The following is a 17,785-nucleotide window of genomic DNA, read 5'->3' on the forward strand; positions in this document are numbered from 1 at the left end:
CACTGCCATCTCAAGCGACCTCCTTGAAGACGAAGAGACCACCAGAAATGCCACCCTTCAGAACCGGGCCGCCATAGACTTTTTACTCCTGGCACATGGACACGGCTGCGAAGAATTTGAAGGACTGTGCTATTTTAATCTATCCAGCCATGGAGAGAGCATCCAGACAAAAATAAAGGTGATCCAGGGGGCGGTCCAGGAATTAAAAAAGGGAGAAACAACAGGACAATTGGTCGGACAATCCCTTCAGAAACTGGGGACTTAGAGGCTGGGCAGCGACTGTTGTTAATGGTCTTGTTTGGGTTTTCATCATTATGTTGGTTGTTATAATCATTTTGGGTTGCACAATTAAATACCTGGAGAAATTCTCCAGCCACGTCTTTTTAATAAATAAGAAAGGGGGAGTTGAGGACTGTACCCCTGAAAAGGACTCAGATAGAGTGGTGCACCCAGCCCTCCCTTGGAGGGACACAAGTTTTTGAAGGAGTTTATGTTAATTGCTGTTCTATGATTGGTTGTTATGGTTCTGCAGTTCTCCCTTTCTATTGGTTCAGTGTGGGAGTGTGATTTGCAATTCCAGTTGGACTATTATTATATTCTCTGTTCATGTTGTTATACACGTGTGTCAATTTTGTCCTGTTTTCCCCCTTATTCCCCTACTTGTGGTTTTGCCTGAAGTTGTTTACCAGTTTTTGGTTAACTGTCAATCATTCATTACATAACCCCCGGCTCCGTCCATCATCCCAGGCCTCTCCTTGTCTTCCCGAAAGTTCTCTGCTTGGCGATGGGTGATTGGACGGGGTCAGGAACCTTCCCCTTCCCCTTATTTACTTATTGGTCATTAATGATATAATGGTTCATGGAGCCACGCCTTGCTGTTACCCATTGGTTCATGTTATACCCACCCCTATTGTACCATCCCCAGTTAAAAGCTAGTGCCACCTGAGGCTCGGGGTCTCTTTGGGACTTTCGACCCAGGGAATAAAACTCTCTGTGTTTGACCTCCAAAGAGTCCCTTCTCGTCTTTTCCGCTCCTTCGCTTCGGTGCTGCTTGCCTGGCTGCAAGAACCCTAGGTTGCAGGAGGTGCAGGGCTGACGGACACCGGCAACGGTTGGAGAGCTAGCCGCCCCGGAGGAGCCCAAAAAAGGGAACACCCAGCAGAGTGGTGCCCAACGTGGGGCAGCCACCAGCAGCTTGATGCCGAAGCAGCGAGGCGCCTGGCGCGGTGGTCCTTTCCGGAACGCAGTGAGCTGATCCGGCTCATCGGAGCCTTCTGGATTTTACCAGCCATCTCGCGCTCCCTAGTGGTAGCAGCCCTTTCTGGGTGCGCTCCTAGGGGGACGAAGAGGACAACCTCGGAAGCGCCCACGAGGTCCCCTTCAGAAGCGGAGTCCCGGAGCTGTCCATGTTTCGCCACGGGAGCCCAAAGGAAGGGTGAGATCCAATCCCTAGCGGTCCCTCTCTCTCTCCCTTGAGGTGTCCAGCTCGGAGGATACTGCTCCGAGGGGACAAGCTGCGCAGCGCTCGGGCGGGGAGATTCGTTTTAATCTCTGCCTGAGGTGGGCAGGGTTTTCCCGCTTTCTCGGTTTGTCGGTTGTCTGCTTTGTGGTAGGCTGCTCGCCAAAAGGAGGTGAGCAGTGTTCGATTTAATTGTAGGTCAGACACCCCCGGGGCGGGGGCTCTTGAGCCCGACCGGGTTCTAAGGTGTTCTGTTTGGTTTTTGTTGATTTTGTTTTTGGACAGCTTCGGAAGGAGCAACTGATTTCGAACAGTGGGATGGGTGCTAAATTATTGGTTGCTCAATGGGAAGTTTATTACAGTTTAGTTGGTGTTTTGTCAATTGTTAAAGTTAAATTCTCCAAAGGGGAATTGAAAAGATTTGTTAGAAAGCTCTTTTTGCACTTCCCAAACACTACCCCTGAGGCAGTGACAGAGAACAGATATTGGGAGTCCTGTCATCGCAAAATTTTCAGATTTGGCCGCCTCAGGGGACAAAGAAGCAGCAAATTATCTCTTTTGGTCCCAGAAAATTAGAACAGCAGTTGAAAAAATTAAGGGAGTGCAAAAAGGGCAACCCCAAGGAGACAGTTTGTGTTCGGTCCCTTATTCTCCCTGTGCTCCGTCCCGTTCCCCATCAAACCGGAGAGGAATTCTGAAGGGTGCAGTGGGCAAACCCCAGCCCGCCAGCCCTGGCCCCTTTAGAAATCCCGAGTCCCCCTGCCTCGGGCAGACCGTAAAGTCTGTTCGGGGAGTCTGAAACAGCCCCGGCCAGGCTGTCAAAGACCTTACTCTTCCCCGCAATTTCCCCAGTTCTAAAGCCCGTGTTCGTTTTAGCATTGCAGAGAGCGATTTACCAAGTGCGCAAAAAGATGGCGCCCATGCCTTGTGGGCACAAGATGGCCGACGCCACATGGCGTGGTCATCCTCCATGTCTTCCTTTCCCGCCTTTTCCCCTTCTCCTTCCCATAAACCCTTGTTCTCCAAGAACAACCCCTTCCTGTCCCCGACTCCGCCCTCTACCCCTCCCTCTCCTCGTGACCCCCTGACCACACCCCCTCCCCTGGCTCCGCCTCCCAAGCGCTCCACCCACAAACACTCCCTTAGGGGAGATGCTTCCCTCAACGAGGACACTCCCCCTTCCCGACGCAGGTCACGCCCCGCTCTTTCCGGTTCCCACGCCCCCTCTTCTGGTTCCCACGCTTCGGAATCGGAAGAGGAAGGCATGAGTTCCGGAAATGACAGTCCTCGGATCCCATCCTTGGCCCCGGTGACTTATAAGAGGACCAGGGGTGGGCACAATGAAAGACCAAGCTGGCAACAGTTGTCCCAGCACGTGATAAAGGAGTTGATGAAGGCCCTCAAGGAGTATGGGCATTCTAGTCCATACTTCCTGGGATTGTTGAACGGCCAATTGACCGGGTCAGTGGTCGTCCCACACGATTTGAAGTACTTGTTCAGGTGCCTCCATTCCAAGACTGAATACCAGCTCTGGGAGGCTACCTGGAAGGCACTTCTTTCGGACGCCCTCCCGAGTCTGTTAAGAGACTCCAGAAACGGCTGTGGATAATGAGGGGAACTTGATTACCCTCAAACACCTCATAGGTGAGGGAAACTGGGAATCTCCCCAAAAGCAAGCACAGAGTCTCCCCAGTGAAGTGCTGGGGGTGGTGGCGAAATTAGCAGAAAAGGCCTTCATCACCATGCGGCCGTCCGGGCCATTACAATCCTATTTAGATATGTTCCAGGGCCCCAACGAGCACTACCTCCACTTCGTACAACGCCTGACTGCAGCGGTGGAGCAGCAGGAGGAGGATGAAATAGCCTGGGGACGTCTTTTGCAATCTCTGGCTTTTAAGCATGCCAATGAGATTTGCATGCATGCTATTTTGACGTTGCCCCGGGACCCGAAGCCCACCCTGCAGGACTTCATTAAGGTTGTCACGGAGGTAGTGCCGTTAATGACGCCGGGGCGCCTGGAGAAGAAGGAACATTGACGGACGATCGCCGCCACCACCACCGAGACCCAGCCCTCACCCGTGCCAAACCCCATGCCAGCACCTCAGACTCCGGGAATCAGCAGACGTCCATCTCGAGGAGCAGCAGATAGGCCCTGTGCTCTCTGCGGACGCAAGGGTCACTGGTGGCAGAAATGCCCATGGCGTGCCGAATTCCAACAGTTTAAACAGCAAAAGGAAGGGGAGAGAGGGGGAGCAGGAGGAAATCTTCCACACAAACAACAACAAAAAAAAAACTAGAGGGAGAGCGCGGGGCTACCCAACGCCCTGATAAAAATTGGGTAGCCCGAGCCAGGGGGGAAGGAACTGAGAACGGAAGTCAGGACACAATTAACGGACTTTGTTCACCTAATTTGACTCTTTCTCTTCCAGAGCCCCTGCCCGAAGGAGGACAGGAGCGAGCTCCGGAAGCAGATTTCCCGGACGTGACACACAATTCCCCTTTGAGGAATTCCTCGCCAGATGACAATTCTAACCCACATCAATTGTTTTCCATTCCAGAAACATCCTTGACAACAACAAGCCAATGTCCGCCTTTCAGTCTACAGTTAACCAAGCCACTGTGGATAACAGACTCAGAATGGCACACGGCAACGGTCTCGAAGAATGGAGGTACCTGGCGAACAATTGACACAAGATGGGTAGTTGTGGGGGATTGTAAATATACTCCGCCAGAGGTTGAAATTGTACCACAAACCACGGCATCTGACCCCGAGTGGTTTGTCCTCTGGCTCCGCTGCACGAGCCCACCGATTTACCACCCTAAGGGGCAGATCATAGCGCAGGCAATACCGTCCCTCCCAGAGAGGGAGTGCCCAGAAGGGAACTGTAAGACCTGTCACCCTCAGGCAAATTCGGTCATGCTTATCTCCAAAAGCAGGCCTGAGGAAGTATGTAAACTAAAGGTGGGTGAGGAGACCAAACACATCAAGAGTCTCCTTGACACAGGGGCGGATGTGACCATCATTCCAGAACACCTTTGGCTGTCACATTGGCCTCTGCAGACTGTGGTGGAACAAGCTGAAGGCGTAGGAGGTCTTCAATTGGCGAAAAGATCGAAAAGTGTGGTACAAATTGAGGGGCCCAAAGGGCAGTTGGCAAATATCAGGCCCTTTGTGTTGAATTACAAGGCACCCCTGTGGGGAAGAGACGTCATGGCCCAGTGGGGGGTCACAATTGGCTTTCCTGATCCTCCACAAAGTTTTCGGGCTGCGATCACTGAGATGCGCCCCACCCAAAATCTGAATTGGAAAACAGATTCTCCAGTTTAGGTGGAACAGTGGCCGCTCTCCAAAGAGAAATTAAAGGCGCTCAGTGAGCTCGTGGAGGAGCAGCTCCAGAAGGGGCATATCGTGGAGTCCACGTGGAACTCCCCGGTGTTTGTCATCCAAAAATCTGATGAAACCAGGTGGAGGCTCCCTCAGGACCTCAGACAAATTAACGATGTAATTGAAGACATGGGCGCTCTTCAGCCAGGAATGCCTTCCCCTACCATGCTTCCCGAAGATGGAATCTGGCAGTCATTGACGTCAAGGACTGTTTTTTCCAAATTCCCCTACACCCCGACGATGCCCCGCGGTTTGCCTTTTTGGTTCCTAACATCAACCGAGAGGCCCCAAAGAAGAGATATCATTGGAAGATGCTGCCCCAGGGCATGAAGAATAGCCCGGTCATCTGCCAATGGTATGTCTCTTCCTTGTTGTCCCCCGTGCGTGCAGCCGCACACCAGGCCATCATCCATCATTATATGGATGATGTACTTGTGTGCGCCCCAACGACGACCTGCTGACACATGCACTTGACCTGACAGTCAATGCACTGATTGCTGCAGGGTTTGAGTTGCAGGAGCAAAAGATACAGAAGATGCCACCTTGGAGATACCTTGGGTTTGAAATTGGAAAGCGGACCATTGTTCCACAGAAATTGGTGATAAGAACAAAAATTGAAACATTAGCTGATGTCCATCAGCTGTGTGCGGCCTTGAATTGGGTGAGGCCTTGGCTGTGTCTGTCCACCGAAGATCTAGCACCCCTTTTCAATTTGCTGAAAGGGGGAGAGGGGCTAAGTTCCCCCAGGTCACTCACCCCAGAGGTGCAGAAAGCCCTAGAGAAGGTTCAGCGTCTGATGTCCACACGGCAGGCAAATCGTTGTGATCCCGACTTGCCCTTCCGCTTCATCATCTTGGGAGACCTGCCACATCTACATGGTATGATTTTCCAATGGGACAAGGGGGTGACCACCTTACCCCGCAAGGACCGAGGCGGGAGAGATCCCCTCTTGATCATAGAGTGGGTCTTTCTTAGCCACCAAAGGTCCAAGAGAATGACTCGCCCACAGGAGCTGATGGCAGATCTGATCCGGAAGGCCAGGATCCGGATTAGAGAACTGGCCGGATGCAACTTTGAGTGCATACACGTGCCAATCAGATTAAAATCGGGCCAAATTACTAAAGCAATGCTGGAACACCTGCTTCAAGAAAATGAAGCTTTACAATTCGCCCTGGACAGTTACACAGGCGAAATTTCCATTCATCGGCCTGCCCACAAAATTTTTAATTCGGACGCTCAATTCCGATTGGCTTTAAAGAGCATTCAGAGCAAAAAGCGTCTTGAGGCACTGACCATTTTTACTGACACGTCCGGAGGGTCCCACAAGTCGGTCATGACTTGGAAGGATCTTCAGATTCAGCGGTGGGAGTCCGATATAGCTGAGGTGGAAGGATCCCCTCAGGTAGCTGAGTTGGCTGCAGTCGTCAGGGCCTTCGAGAGGTTCTCTGAACCTTTCAATTTAGTTACTGATTCGGCCTATGTTGCCGGTGTAGTGTCTAGAGCTGAAAATTCGATCTTACAAGAGGTGTCCAACATCACGCTGTTCGAGCTGCTCTCTAAGCTCGTCAAGCTAATCTCCCACCGGGAGCAGCCTTTTTACGTTATGCATACTCGCTCGCACACGGATTTGCCGGGGTTCATCGCTGAGGGAAACAGAAGAGCAGATGCTCTTGCTGCCCCTGCAGCGGTAGCTCCGTTGCCGGATATTTACCAACAAGCAAAGATTAGCCATCAGCTCTTCCACCAAAATGCGCCAGGTCTGGTCAGACAATTCCACCTCACCCGAGACCAGGCCAAGGCCATTGTGGCAACCTGTCCCAGCTGCCAGCGGCATGCGGTTCCAACCATGCATGCTGGGGTTAACCCCCGAGGGCTGCGCAGCAATGAAATCTGGCAGATAGACGTTACTCATGTCTCTCAATTTGGGAGACTGAAGTACGTCCATGTCTCCGTGGACACTTTCTCAGGTGCAGTCTTTGCCTCTGCCCACACAGGAGAAAGGTCTGTTGACGTCATGAAACACTTGTTGCAGGCTTTCTCTTTTATGGGCATCCCTAAATTAATTAAAACAGATAATGGCCCAGGGTACACATCGAAGGAATTCTGCACTTTCCTGCAGCAATGGGGGGTGGAACATAAAACTGGCATCCCATATTCCCCCACAGGCCAAGCCATTGTGGAGAGAACCCACCAAAACGTAAAAAGGGTTCTCGCTCAGCAGGACCACATTTGCAAATTTGACACTCCTCAAATAAGACTTGCCAGGGCCTTATTCACCATAAATTTTCTAAATTGTTCCTTTGAAACATGAACCCTCCCATAATTCGGCACTTTGGGGGGAACCCAAATTTCAAAGAAAAAGAGAGACTGCCGGTCCTTGTCAAGGATCTGGAGACTTTGAGGACAGAGGGTCCACTGGATTTGGTCATTTGGGGGCGTGGTTACGCCTGTGTCTCGGCACCTGATGGGCTTAGATGGGTGCCGGCCAAGTGGGTGAGACCCTATGTCCCCAAAGCCTCCTCAAAGGGAAACAAACTGGCGGGAGAAGTGTCATGGAAGAGAAAGAAGAAAATCGACAGTCCGGAGTGCGAGGAGAGATCCCCACCTCCCTTCTCAGTTCCTCGGTGGCTCTTTTACTAACCGGTTGTGTTTGCTCTCTTTTAGTTTGAGAAGCCAACCTGCCGTGACAGCTATACAAGCCCCAGTTGTCAGATGTCGACTATTCCAACTAGCACTGTGCCTTGGATTCCTCGCTGGGACCATCGGATGGATCGTGCCTCAGCCCAAAGCTAATGTATGGAGGACCCTCGCGATGGCCATGGGACAGGACCACATCTGCCTGTCCCAAGGATCGGCTAAGGACCCGATCGTGTCCTGTCTTCCTGTCGCGGTGTGCACATATCCGCAACCAGCCCTCGCACACCTGACAGCACACCACTATGGGGCCTTGGCCCATGCGCTGCTTCAGCCAAGGACTGCAATAGCGTCAGTGTAAAGAAAGAGAGGGGACTCTTCTGAGGGAGGGACAAGGAACAGACTTTATTCCAGGTCCGATGCCTCAAAAGAGACACCGAACAGCAGAAACATGGGCATTTAAACTTGGTCTCTTAGGAGGTGGGACAGGGGTGGGTACAATGATTCAACCAACAGGAATAAACTGGGGAGTGGCAACTTGTATAACAGAGCGAATCGCAGCAAGCGGGGAGGAGAAAGCATGAGGGCCCAGCCAATCCCTGGGCCCAGGCCTCAGGGTGATTGGCATTGGGGGGACAGGGTGATGGACAGGACGGGTGGCGGGAAGAAGCAGCCAATAGAGACTTGTCTCTGAGGCAAGGCAAAGGGAATGTAACAACTTACGATCTAAAAATACTTATGAGGGGAACAAACAACAAGATGGTACGTAGGGGACAGAAACTTGGAAGCCATCTTGAACTCAATACGTTAGACTGTAAAACATACATAACTACTTGTAAAAGCCAGGACACCCACGCTGTCTGGTGGGGATCCTGTTTAAAGAGAATGAGTTTCCCCCCGCTCTCCTCGATCTGAAGCGCAAATACAATGCGCGAGCGCCCGGTCGCACAGCCTGCTCCTTTAGTGCACATAAGCGAATTATTCCCCTCCCCGTGGTGAACCCCCTGCTCCTTTGGCAAGATTGGGCCCCTTCCCTTCCCCATTCCAACAACAAGCCACAGGAGCTGGAACTCCTGGGCTCGTCCCCTGCCCCTTTCTGCGTGCATTTTATGTTTACCCCTACCAAAGGACAAGAGAAACTATACACAAAAGTATCCCAAATCAAAGATGTGTATCACGCGAATCCGTGGTGCGATAAAATCGCCCACGTTAAATCAGCATCAGTTCCAAACACCCTAAGACCAGCTCCCCTTTCCCTCCCTAAAGGTGTGTTTTTGATTTGTGGCGACCGAGCGTTCCCAGGCATCCCTTCTCGCCTTGTTGGAGGCCCTTGTACGCTAGGCAAATTAAGCCTGCTTGCCCCAAATAAAACTACAATTATGGATTGGATTGTGCGAAATTCTAGCTCCCACTCATCAGTCCAAAAAAGAGATCTGACAAATCTCGACCCGGACTGTAAATCGGAAATTATCCACTGGTCCAGGGCAAAAGCAACAGCCATCACAGTTTTTCTGCCCTGGATCTCTGTGGCAAAAGCTATGGGTGAATTAGGCCGTTTGGAGTGTTGGGTGGCCAAGCAGGCAAACGTGACTTCCAATGCCTTAGCGGGACTCCTACAAGACGAGGAGATAACCAGACAGGCGACCCTGCAAAACAGGGCGGCCATCGATTATCTTCTTTTATTACATCACCACACATGTGAAGAATTCGAGGGACTCTGTTGTTTTAATTTAACATCATGGGCTGAGGACGTGCGACAATCCATCCGCAAGCTTCAAGATATAGTACATGAAATAAAGAAAGAATCCAAAGACTGGTGGGATAACCTTTTCAGCAACTGGGGACTCTCGGGTTGGCTGAACTCAATCATTAAAACTGGTGTGTTAATTTTGTTTATATTATTATTATTTGGAATTGTGTTCGGGCTTATCCGAAAATTCACATACCGCATGATCACCAATGCCACGTCAGCACTTTCGATCAACAACGTCTGGGCCACTTCACCCCCAGTGGAAGAGTTAGAGATTCAAGATCTTCCCCCTGCTGCTGAGGCCATCGAGTACATGGACCCTGAGAACTTTGTGACTGAGCGTGAAGGACAATGGCCCCCAAGTTATGAAGACTGGATGACAAACCAACAGTGGTTTGCCGAGTGTTATCCAGAATCAGACTTTCTTCCCCCTCCACCAGAGTTTACTTTGTTTTGAACACTCTCCATTTTACAAAATAAAAAAGGGGGAGATGTGGGAGTGTGATTTGCAATTCCAGTTGGACTATTATTATATTCTCTGTTCGTGTTGTTATACACGTGTGTCAATTTTGTCCTGTTTTTCCCCTTATTCCCCTACTTGTGGTTTTGCCTGAAGTTGTTTACCAGTTTTCGGTTAACTGTCAATCATTCGTTACATAACCCCCGGCTCCGTCCATCATCCCAGGCCTCTCCTTGTCTTCCCGAAAGTTCTCTGCTTGGCGATGGGTGATTGGACGGGGTCAGGAACCTTCCCCTTCCCCTTATTTACTTATTGGTCATTAATGATATAATGGTTCATGGAGCCATGCCTTGCTGTTACCCATTGGTTCATGTTATACCCACCCCTATTGTACCACCCCCAGTTAAAAGCTAGTGCCACCTGAGGCTCGGGGTCTCTTTGGGACTTTCGACCCAGGGAATAAAACTCTCTGTGTTTGACCCCCAAAGAGTCCCTTCTCGTCTTTTTCCGCTCCTTCGCTTCGGTGCTGCTTGCCTGGCTGCAAGAACCCTAGGTTGCGGGAGGTGCAGGGCTGACGGACACCGGAAACGGTTGGAGAGCTAGCCGCCCCGGAGGAGCCCAAAAAAGGGAACACCCAGCAGTTCAGTTTTGATCCCCTAATTTGTTTATTAGTTTCCCCCCTGATTGGTTAAAAGTTTCAATTCTCAACCTCATTTGTTAGAAAGTTTCCTAACTATACCCCATTGGTTGTTATGTAATACCCCGCCCCCTCCCCGGGTGTATAAATCCCGGCAGTTGACCCCATGCGGGGTCTTCGAGTCTTCGAGCCTTTGAATAAAGAAGATCCTCAGAGATCACTCCTGGCTCCTGTCATTCTTCGGCGCTGCCTGAGACCTGCTTCAAGGAGCTGCGTCAGCAGCACAGCCTGGAAAGAGCTGCCAGGCTCCACTTCACAACTGAGCTGAAATCACTTCCCCGAGGTGCCCATGCCACCTGGGCTGGGGCTGCCCTGCTAAGGGCGGTTCGCCAGGGAAGGTCGCGGCGCTTGAATACTCATCGGGAGGCCTGAGCGGGTCGTGACAGGTTGACATAACCATTTAATATTGGAAAAAATAATGTAGTAATAGTAACAAAAAGGGAGGTAACAAAAAGAGAGGAATAAAACCAAGAAGCACAAGTAAGGCATAATGCAATTGCTCATCAGGGACTGATTGGTGCCCAGCCTGTCCCTGAGCAGTGATGGGTTCCTCCAGCCCAACTCCCTTCAGGTATATTGAGCATGATGTTCCTCGATGTGGAAAATCCTCTTGACCAGTTCATGTCAGCCCTCCTGGCCGTGCTCCTTCCTGTTTTCTTGTGTTCTTGCTTGGTGACAGAGCCCAGGACACTGAAAACTCCTTTATATAGAGTAAGTGCTATGGTGCAACAACTGAAGCATCAGTATATTACAACATTGCTCTACTAAATCAACAACACAGCACTGTACCAGCTACTTGGAAGAAAGTTAACTTTATCTCAGCTGAAATCAGGACAACCTAAACTCCAGTAATTCCTGTATTGTATAGAGAATGCTGATCTTCTTACAGCTGTGTCTCCTGCTGTTACTCATGCCCCCTCATCCCCAAACACTGATGTTGATGCAAACTGTCCCGCACTGAGCCACAGCAGTATGCTCTGTTGTCTGTAGGCTGTTGCCATTGTGTCTGGCCTTCCCCACGGTGGGAGATTACAGATCATCAAGTCTCCATAGTCAGTTTTCTTGACACATGAGACTTCACAGAAACCTAAAATGGTCTGAGTTGGAAGGGACACTAAAGATCAAATAGTTCAAAGCCCTGTGCCATATTGCAGCAACTCCTTCAACTAGACCAGGCTGCTCAGAGCCCCATCCAACCTGGTGTTCAGTGTCATCGGGGATGAAGCATCCTCAGCTCCTCTGGGTGACTGTGCCAGTGCCCTTCGCACCCTCAAAGAATGTGTTTCTAACATCTAATATAAATCTTTTCTCTTTTAGTTTAAACCTATTTCCCTTTGTCCTACACATCCTTGCAAAAAGTCCCATTTTACTCTTTTTTTTATAAGCCTCCGTTAAGTATCGATTTGTCTTGATGAGTGTTCCGCAGAACTTCCTCCAAGCCGAACAAGCTCGGTTTTCTCAGCCTGTCTTCAAAGGAGAGGTGTTCCTGCTCTTGCTATCGCTGCGCTCCTGCGGGCCCTTTCCAGCTGGTGAAATGCCCTTCCCGCGCTGGGGACCCCCGGGCGGGACGCGGCCCTCCAGGGGATCTCAACGGGGCGGGGCAGAGCGGAGCGTCTCCACCGCCCTTCTGACCCCGCTGCTCTGAATACAGCCCAGGATGAGGGCGGCTTTCTGGGCGGCGAGCGAGACTCCCAGAGCCTTACCGAGCCGGCACGCCCGGAGGTGCGGGGATGGCCGGTGGCCGTACCGGGGCCCGCACAGGACAGGCCACCCTGACCGCCGGGAGCCCCGCCGGGGCCGCGGGGCGGGGCTGCGCCTGCGCCTGCGCTCTGCGCTCTGACCGGCCGGCTGCGGCTGCGGCTGCGCGGGGGGAGGGCGGGCCCGGCTCTTTCGGCTCCCTCGGCGCTCCGGCTCCCGCGGGCCGGCGGCGGGCTGGGCGGGCGGCGCCTCCCGCTGCTCGGGCCTGGGGGAGGAGTCGGCCCCGGGGCCGCCCCCACCCCGAGCCGGGCGCGGGCAGCGCGGGTCGCGGCGGGGGAAGCCGTGCCGCCCCTCGCTCCCCGCGCTGGGTGAGCGGCCGGCCCGAGCCAGGCCCGTGCCCCTGCCCTGCGGTTCCTCGTCTCCCGCCGGCCGAGGCTGCGGGACATTTTCCTTGGCTGGCGCATTGTTGGAGTTCTTAGCGATGTACTCGCGGCTTCTCTCTCTCAGCGGCTGAGCGAGCGCGGCCCGCAGCGCTGAGCAGCACATCTCCCGTGAAATGTACTCTGGAAGTACGAGAAAGCAACAGTTCTGTTCTCGTTTAGCAGGAAACTGCTGGTGATAGTCAAGACTGCGTCTGAATTCTCCTCTGCACTTACCCCAGATAACAAATACATCTAATCTGGTTTTTTGGTTTTGGGTTTGTGGTGATTTTTTTTCTTTCTTCGGTTTCTCTGTAATTGCGCGAAAAAGCCAGTACTTGTTTTCGTCTATAATGGTTACCTAGAGGTTTAGTAAGAATGGAGATTAAGCTCGATGTGCTCATCTCTACGTGTATCAAGCAAAGAAAACCGTGGCCTCGCATATCATGGGTTGGACAGGTAAGTGTAATAAACCCTTTGAGTTTTAATTGTATGATACTTTGCACTTCTTTTGCTTTAGGAGGGTATAAAAACAACCTCAGGAAGCATTTTGAGTGACCTTAAGAGTTATAAAATAAATTACTTTTATGTTATTGATATGAGGCTGGAGATTTAACATTTCTCAGAGAAACATTGCAGTGCCTTTTTTTTTTCTTTATAAAGACCCACACCTTAGATGAGATTGTTGTTTTACGGTTCTAATTTTTCATAGCCTTTTTTACAGTACGCTGTGGGAAAAGTGAACGATTCTTTTTCCCAGTTTCATCCTGCATCTCCTGAAAGACATACTTTCTTAGGCTGCTTTGATAAAATCACACTGATTTTTTTTTTTCTTCTATGATTTGAATTTAAGTAGGTAGCAATTTAAGGCTGCTCTTTTTTTCTTTTTTTTTTTTTTTTTTTTTTTTTTTTTACTATTGGAGTCCCTGGCAGTTATCTCACTGAATTAAACTGTACAGCACAAGATTAATGTCCACTTTTTATCATTTTTAGCAGAGGTACTTTGGATAACTTTTTTATAATGACTGTAAGATCAGTTTGGTATTTAGAAACCTGTGAATCAAATTCATCATCACTGTAAGTCCATGCTGGATATAATGTAGTATAAAGCAAATATGCCAAAGAATGAAATTAATATGGCTATTGCTGCCTTATTGTATTTTAAAAAAGTATTTTTCCCCTAACATTTTTTATCTCTGCATTATTTTCTAGGCCCGTGTAGACCATAGGATTTTGAAAACTTAAATGTCTTTTGTTTTTTTCAATAGGAAAAAGAGGCTGTTTTTCTTCTAGATGGTAAACATATAAATGAAATTAACCTGGCGTCAGGGAAGACCAAGAAGAAAATCCCTTCATTGCAGTCATTGTTGAAAAATGTGGTTGTCTTAACAACGTCAGGAAATGGTTAAGTATAATATCTTATGTATTATAAGCTCAGGTTATTTTATTTGTATTTGTAACAGTCTGGAAAGGCAGATATCTAAAGGATCTGCCAGTTCACTTAAAACTGTGGCTGAGATGGAAGAGGAGTAATTTAAGTACTTCACAGTAATATCCTTCAAAACTTCTCTCCCTCAATGAACACAGCTGCTTGGTTGGCAGGAATACTTACAACAGGAGAGCTCTTTCTTTGGAATAAAGATCAGGACTGCTTGAAAATTGTACCAGCAATTGAAGAGTCCAAGAAAATAGTTGCAGCAGCACAAGGTAGGTTTTTTTCAATTCATCCTGTGAGAAAATGGAATAAAGGGAAAATTGTATTCCTTTCTTTAAAAGTTATTGCATGAGTAAAAACTGTATTCTCACATTGTTTTGCATTTGTGTAATTTTTGTGCTAGCTGAACTTTGACAAATGTCATTTGAGTGGTGCAGGTTTTTTCATTTAGCGATCCCCTGTAAATAGCTCATTTTCACATACTGTAAGTGTATTTTTAATGGTTAATTTTTTGCTGTAAAACATTCCTTACTAGGTTATCAATTAGGGCAGATAGATGTACATTTGATGTAAACAGTATATGGATAATTTGAAGCTTATTCTCTAGGTAGACTTTTATGACAAATGCTAGCTGGAAAGAACAAAATACAGACACATATTTGCAAACTTAAGTATCAAATATTGTCTTGTACTGGGTAGCATCACTCATACCGATTTAGGTACTGATCTAAAGTTAAGTGTTGCACAAAAAATTCTGTCATTTCAGGGGAGATCAGTAGTATACTTAAGAGCTAAAAGTCATCCATAGTAGAGCACTTAGGCACTCTCAGGAAACATCTCTAATGGTTGAATATTGTGGGAAAGATAGTTCATAGGAAGCGTAGAGATGTACCTTCATCTGACTTTACTGGTGCCCAAGGTCTGCTATCAGTGATGAAGCTGGAAGTTAAAGATACTTAACATGGCAGCTTGGATTTCTTGTTATAGATGAGAAGAGAAATTTCTTTTCTATTCTTTTTAATTCTGTGTCTAACAAAGGAACAGAAACTATCCTGGCACTTTGTTGTGTTTGTTTTTTTTTTTCTCTCCAGAGTGTTTAATGAGGTTGTACTTGTATGTATCTGGAGATGGCAGAAGGATACTGTTAACTACTCCTACATCATGTGCCTTTTTGTGGGAAAACACAGAACATGAAAATGCAGCCTCTGGTAAAAACTCTCCTTCTGGGTGTTGGACACAAATTTTACCTGATGAATCAGTCATATTGCCTTCTACTGAAGAAAAAGAAATTGCAGTGGATGCTGCTTTCATACAAAATGAGGTAAAAAATAAACCCTAAAGCAGTAATTTTATTTCTTAATTAAATTAGAGCCACAAAAGCTAGAGTGAGTTTTGAAAGTAGTATCTCTTTGGCATTTTGCATAGGCTTAATAATTCAGTTCTTGTTACATTTGATGACAACTGAATCAGATCAGAGTTTCTGATCCTTATATTCTTGCCAGCCTTTACATTTCTGAATGACAGCATTGTGTTATTTAATCAGAATTGTATTAGCTATTGATCTATTAGCTATTGATTATATAGATAATTTAAGAGAAATCTGCCTGTGACAAGTTTTTGGGGTTGTTTTGATTTTTTTCTCTTTTTTACAGGTACTAGGTGATTGCTGTTTGTGTTCTTTTGTATTTTACTTTGGTGAGTGTTTGGTGCTCAGATTTTTGATTCTTCGATGGCATGAAAATACCTTTAAAAATGCTGGGTAAGTTCAAAGATATCTGAAGTTACAACAATGTCAGGAATGTTTTAATTACTTTTTAGGGCTGGGATTCAGAGATGCAACTGAGCACATTTACGTGGATGTTCCATTAGCCTGTGGTTATAAGCACCTACTTCTGTTTACATATGAATGTTTATAATATGCCTTCTGTCATTTGAAAGCCATTCTCCCCTGTCCTTTACATGTCCCTTGTAAAATGTGTTTAATACAACAGCATTTATTTGCATATTCCATACTTCATTGTTAGCTTGCACCCAGATAAATCTGGGTGTATTAATCATTCTGTGTGGGTAGCTATGCATACATACGCCTGCTGGCACACACACGTTTTAGTTTCATAGTTTTTTGCATGATGGTGATAGAATATACTTTTCTGGTTTTTTTCTTATATTGTTTATGTATCTTATATTTTGTTAAATTTCTTGTACTGTGCAGCCATGAATGCCCTGACTACCTCTTCCTGTTCTTTATTATGTGGATTTGTATATTTTATTGGTTTTCTGTTTCCCTTTTCATTTCTTTTGCTTGATGTGAAAGTATGTGTGTGCATTTCTTTATCTGGGTTGGGACCAAGTACTGAAATAGTTATACTGATACAACCACTTAAAAATGCAATTGAGTAATAATCTGGAGCACATTTATAGTCCATTCCTCTTCCTTGGTGACATATATGTCTATGAGTTTAAATGGATATGGCCTCTACAGGTGTTATCTGAATTTGCTAAAATGTTGCCCTGCACGTGAGGTGGTGCAACTGCTTTGCTTATATGATGTCCTATAGATACTTAGTAATGACCTCCTTGAAGACCTAATCTTCAGTTTATCAGCGGCGTGGTAATTCCTTTCTGGTACTATACAAAAAATGAAATAGAGCATAATATACCCAGGGCAGAAATGCATATGTATGTATCTAGCTAGCTATTCATACCACAGTAATTGCAGTCTGAAATTGTAAGTACATTTCTCAGACATCTTACTCATATACGCCAACTCATGCTTAGTTTCATTGCTTTCTGTTGTTTAATTCATTTTTTCATATTAAATTTTTTTCCTGTCAATTAGATGGTAATACTTCAAGACAGGATCTTTCTTGTGTTTTCTGTCATGTTTTGAATCTTTTTAGGATCACAGAATGGTTTGGATTAAAAAGGACCTGTGAAGGTCACATAGTCCAACCTCCCTGCAGGAACACCTTCCACTAGATCATTCAACACTTCCAGTAATGGATTATCCACAATTTTTTTGTTCAGAGTCACATACTGTTGATTTTCAAATTCTGAGTATTTCTGTGGTAGATAGTGTTACAAGGTCTGAGGAAGCTGTTCCTGGCTAGAATGCAAGTGCCTCAATTATATGCCATTGATCTCTATATATTTGCATGTTCTAGATTTAAAAATCCCATAAAAATCACATGCTATAAAAATAATTCTTAGTACTCAGACTTAATTTTTAAACGTGGTTAAGTACAAAAGATTTTTTCATTTGCAAGGCATTTGAAGAAAAACAAGTGTGTTTTTTTAATAGCTCATGCTTTATATGGTTTTGTCTTGCATAATTTTTACTATATAGGAATAATCCTGTTCTGCAAAATGGAGTAACCACTTGGTTTTGTTGTCTTTTTGTTGGTCTTCAGTTCTTTGCCATACCAGATCCAGTGGGTACAGCAGACTTGTTCTCTTGTTAATTTGATTCCTCAGTGTGTGTCTGTAAAGTCAAGAGGAGCTCTGCTGTGCGCATTTGCAAGAGATGGACTTCTGCTTGCAGTAGCTGTAAATCAAACTGATCCAAAGGTATGTATGACAGTGCATCGTTTAAGCTAAGAGTTCAGTTTGAATGAAGTGGTAACAAGGATTTTAAACCATAGTTTTAGGATGATTTGTCAGCACTCATAAGGGGACATGAAATTATACTTGCATTGTTATCCACAGCTAAAAACTTTACTACAACTCTTAATTGTGTGTGTGTGGTGTTCAGTTAGAAGTTGGTGTAAGACCCTGTCATTTCTAAGCTGTAATAAAAAATAAATAATTTCAGTTATTGCATTGTGTCTGCAAAGATTCTGGGTGATTCT

The 17,785-nt window shown here is 47.1% G+C and overlaps 1 protein-coding gene across 1 annotated transcript in view; it reads left to right on the forward strand.

Moving 5' to 3' along the window:
- The first annotated feature begins 12,689 nt into the window (after positions 1 to 12,689).
- The window catches only part of CPLANE1 (ciliogenesis and planar polarity effector complex subunit 1), a 56,298-nt gene continuing 51,202 nt past the window's right edge, over positions 12,690 to 17,785 (forward strand). The window contains exons 1-6 of the mRNA XM_083883917.1: positions 12,690 to 12,961; positions 13,771 to 13,906; positions 14,090 to 14,209; positions 15,029 to 15,258; positions 15,590 to 15,696; positions 17,348 to 17,504. Of these exons, the coding sequence (XP_083740043.1) occupies positions 12,881 to 12,961; positions 13,771 to 13,906; positions 14,090 to 14,209; positions 15,029 to 15,258; positions 15,590 to 15,696; positions 17,348 to 17,504 (831 nt within the window). The 5' untranslated portion in view covers positions 12,690 to 12,880. The remainder of the gene's footprint in view (positions 12,962 to 13,770; positions 13,907 to 14,089; positions 14,210 to 15,028; positions 15,259 to 15,589; positions 15,697 to 17,347; positions 17,505 to 17,785) is intronic.

This window comes from Zosterops lateralis (assembly GCF_965231275.1).
Source record: "Zosterops lateralis genome assembly, chromosome: Z".
NCBI classification, from domain to species: Eukaryota; Metazoa; Chordata; class Aves; order Passeriformes; family Zosteropidae; genus Zosterops; species Zosterops lateralis.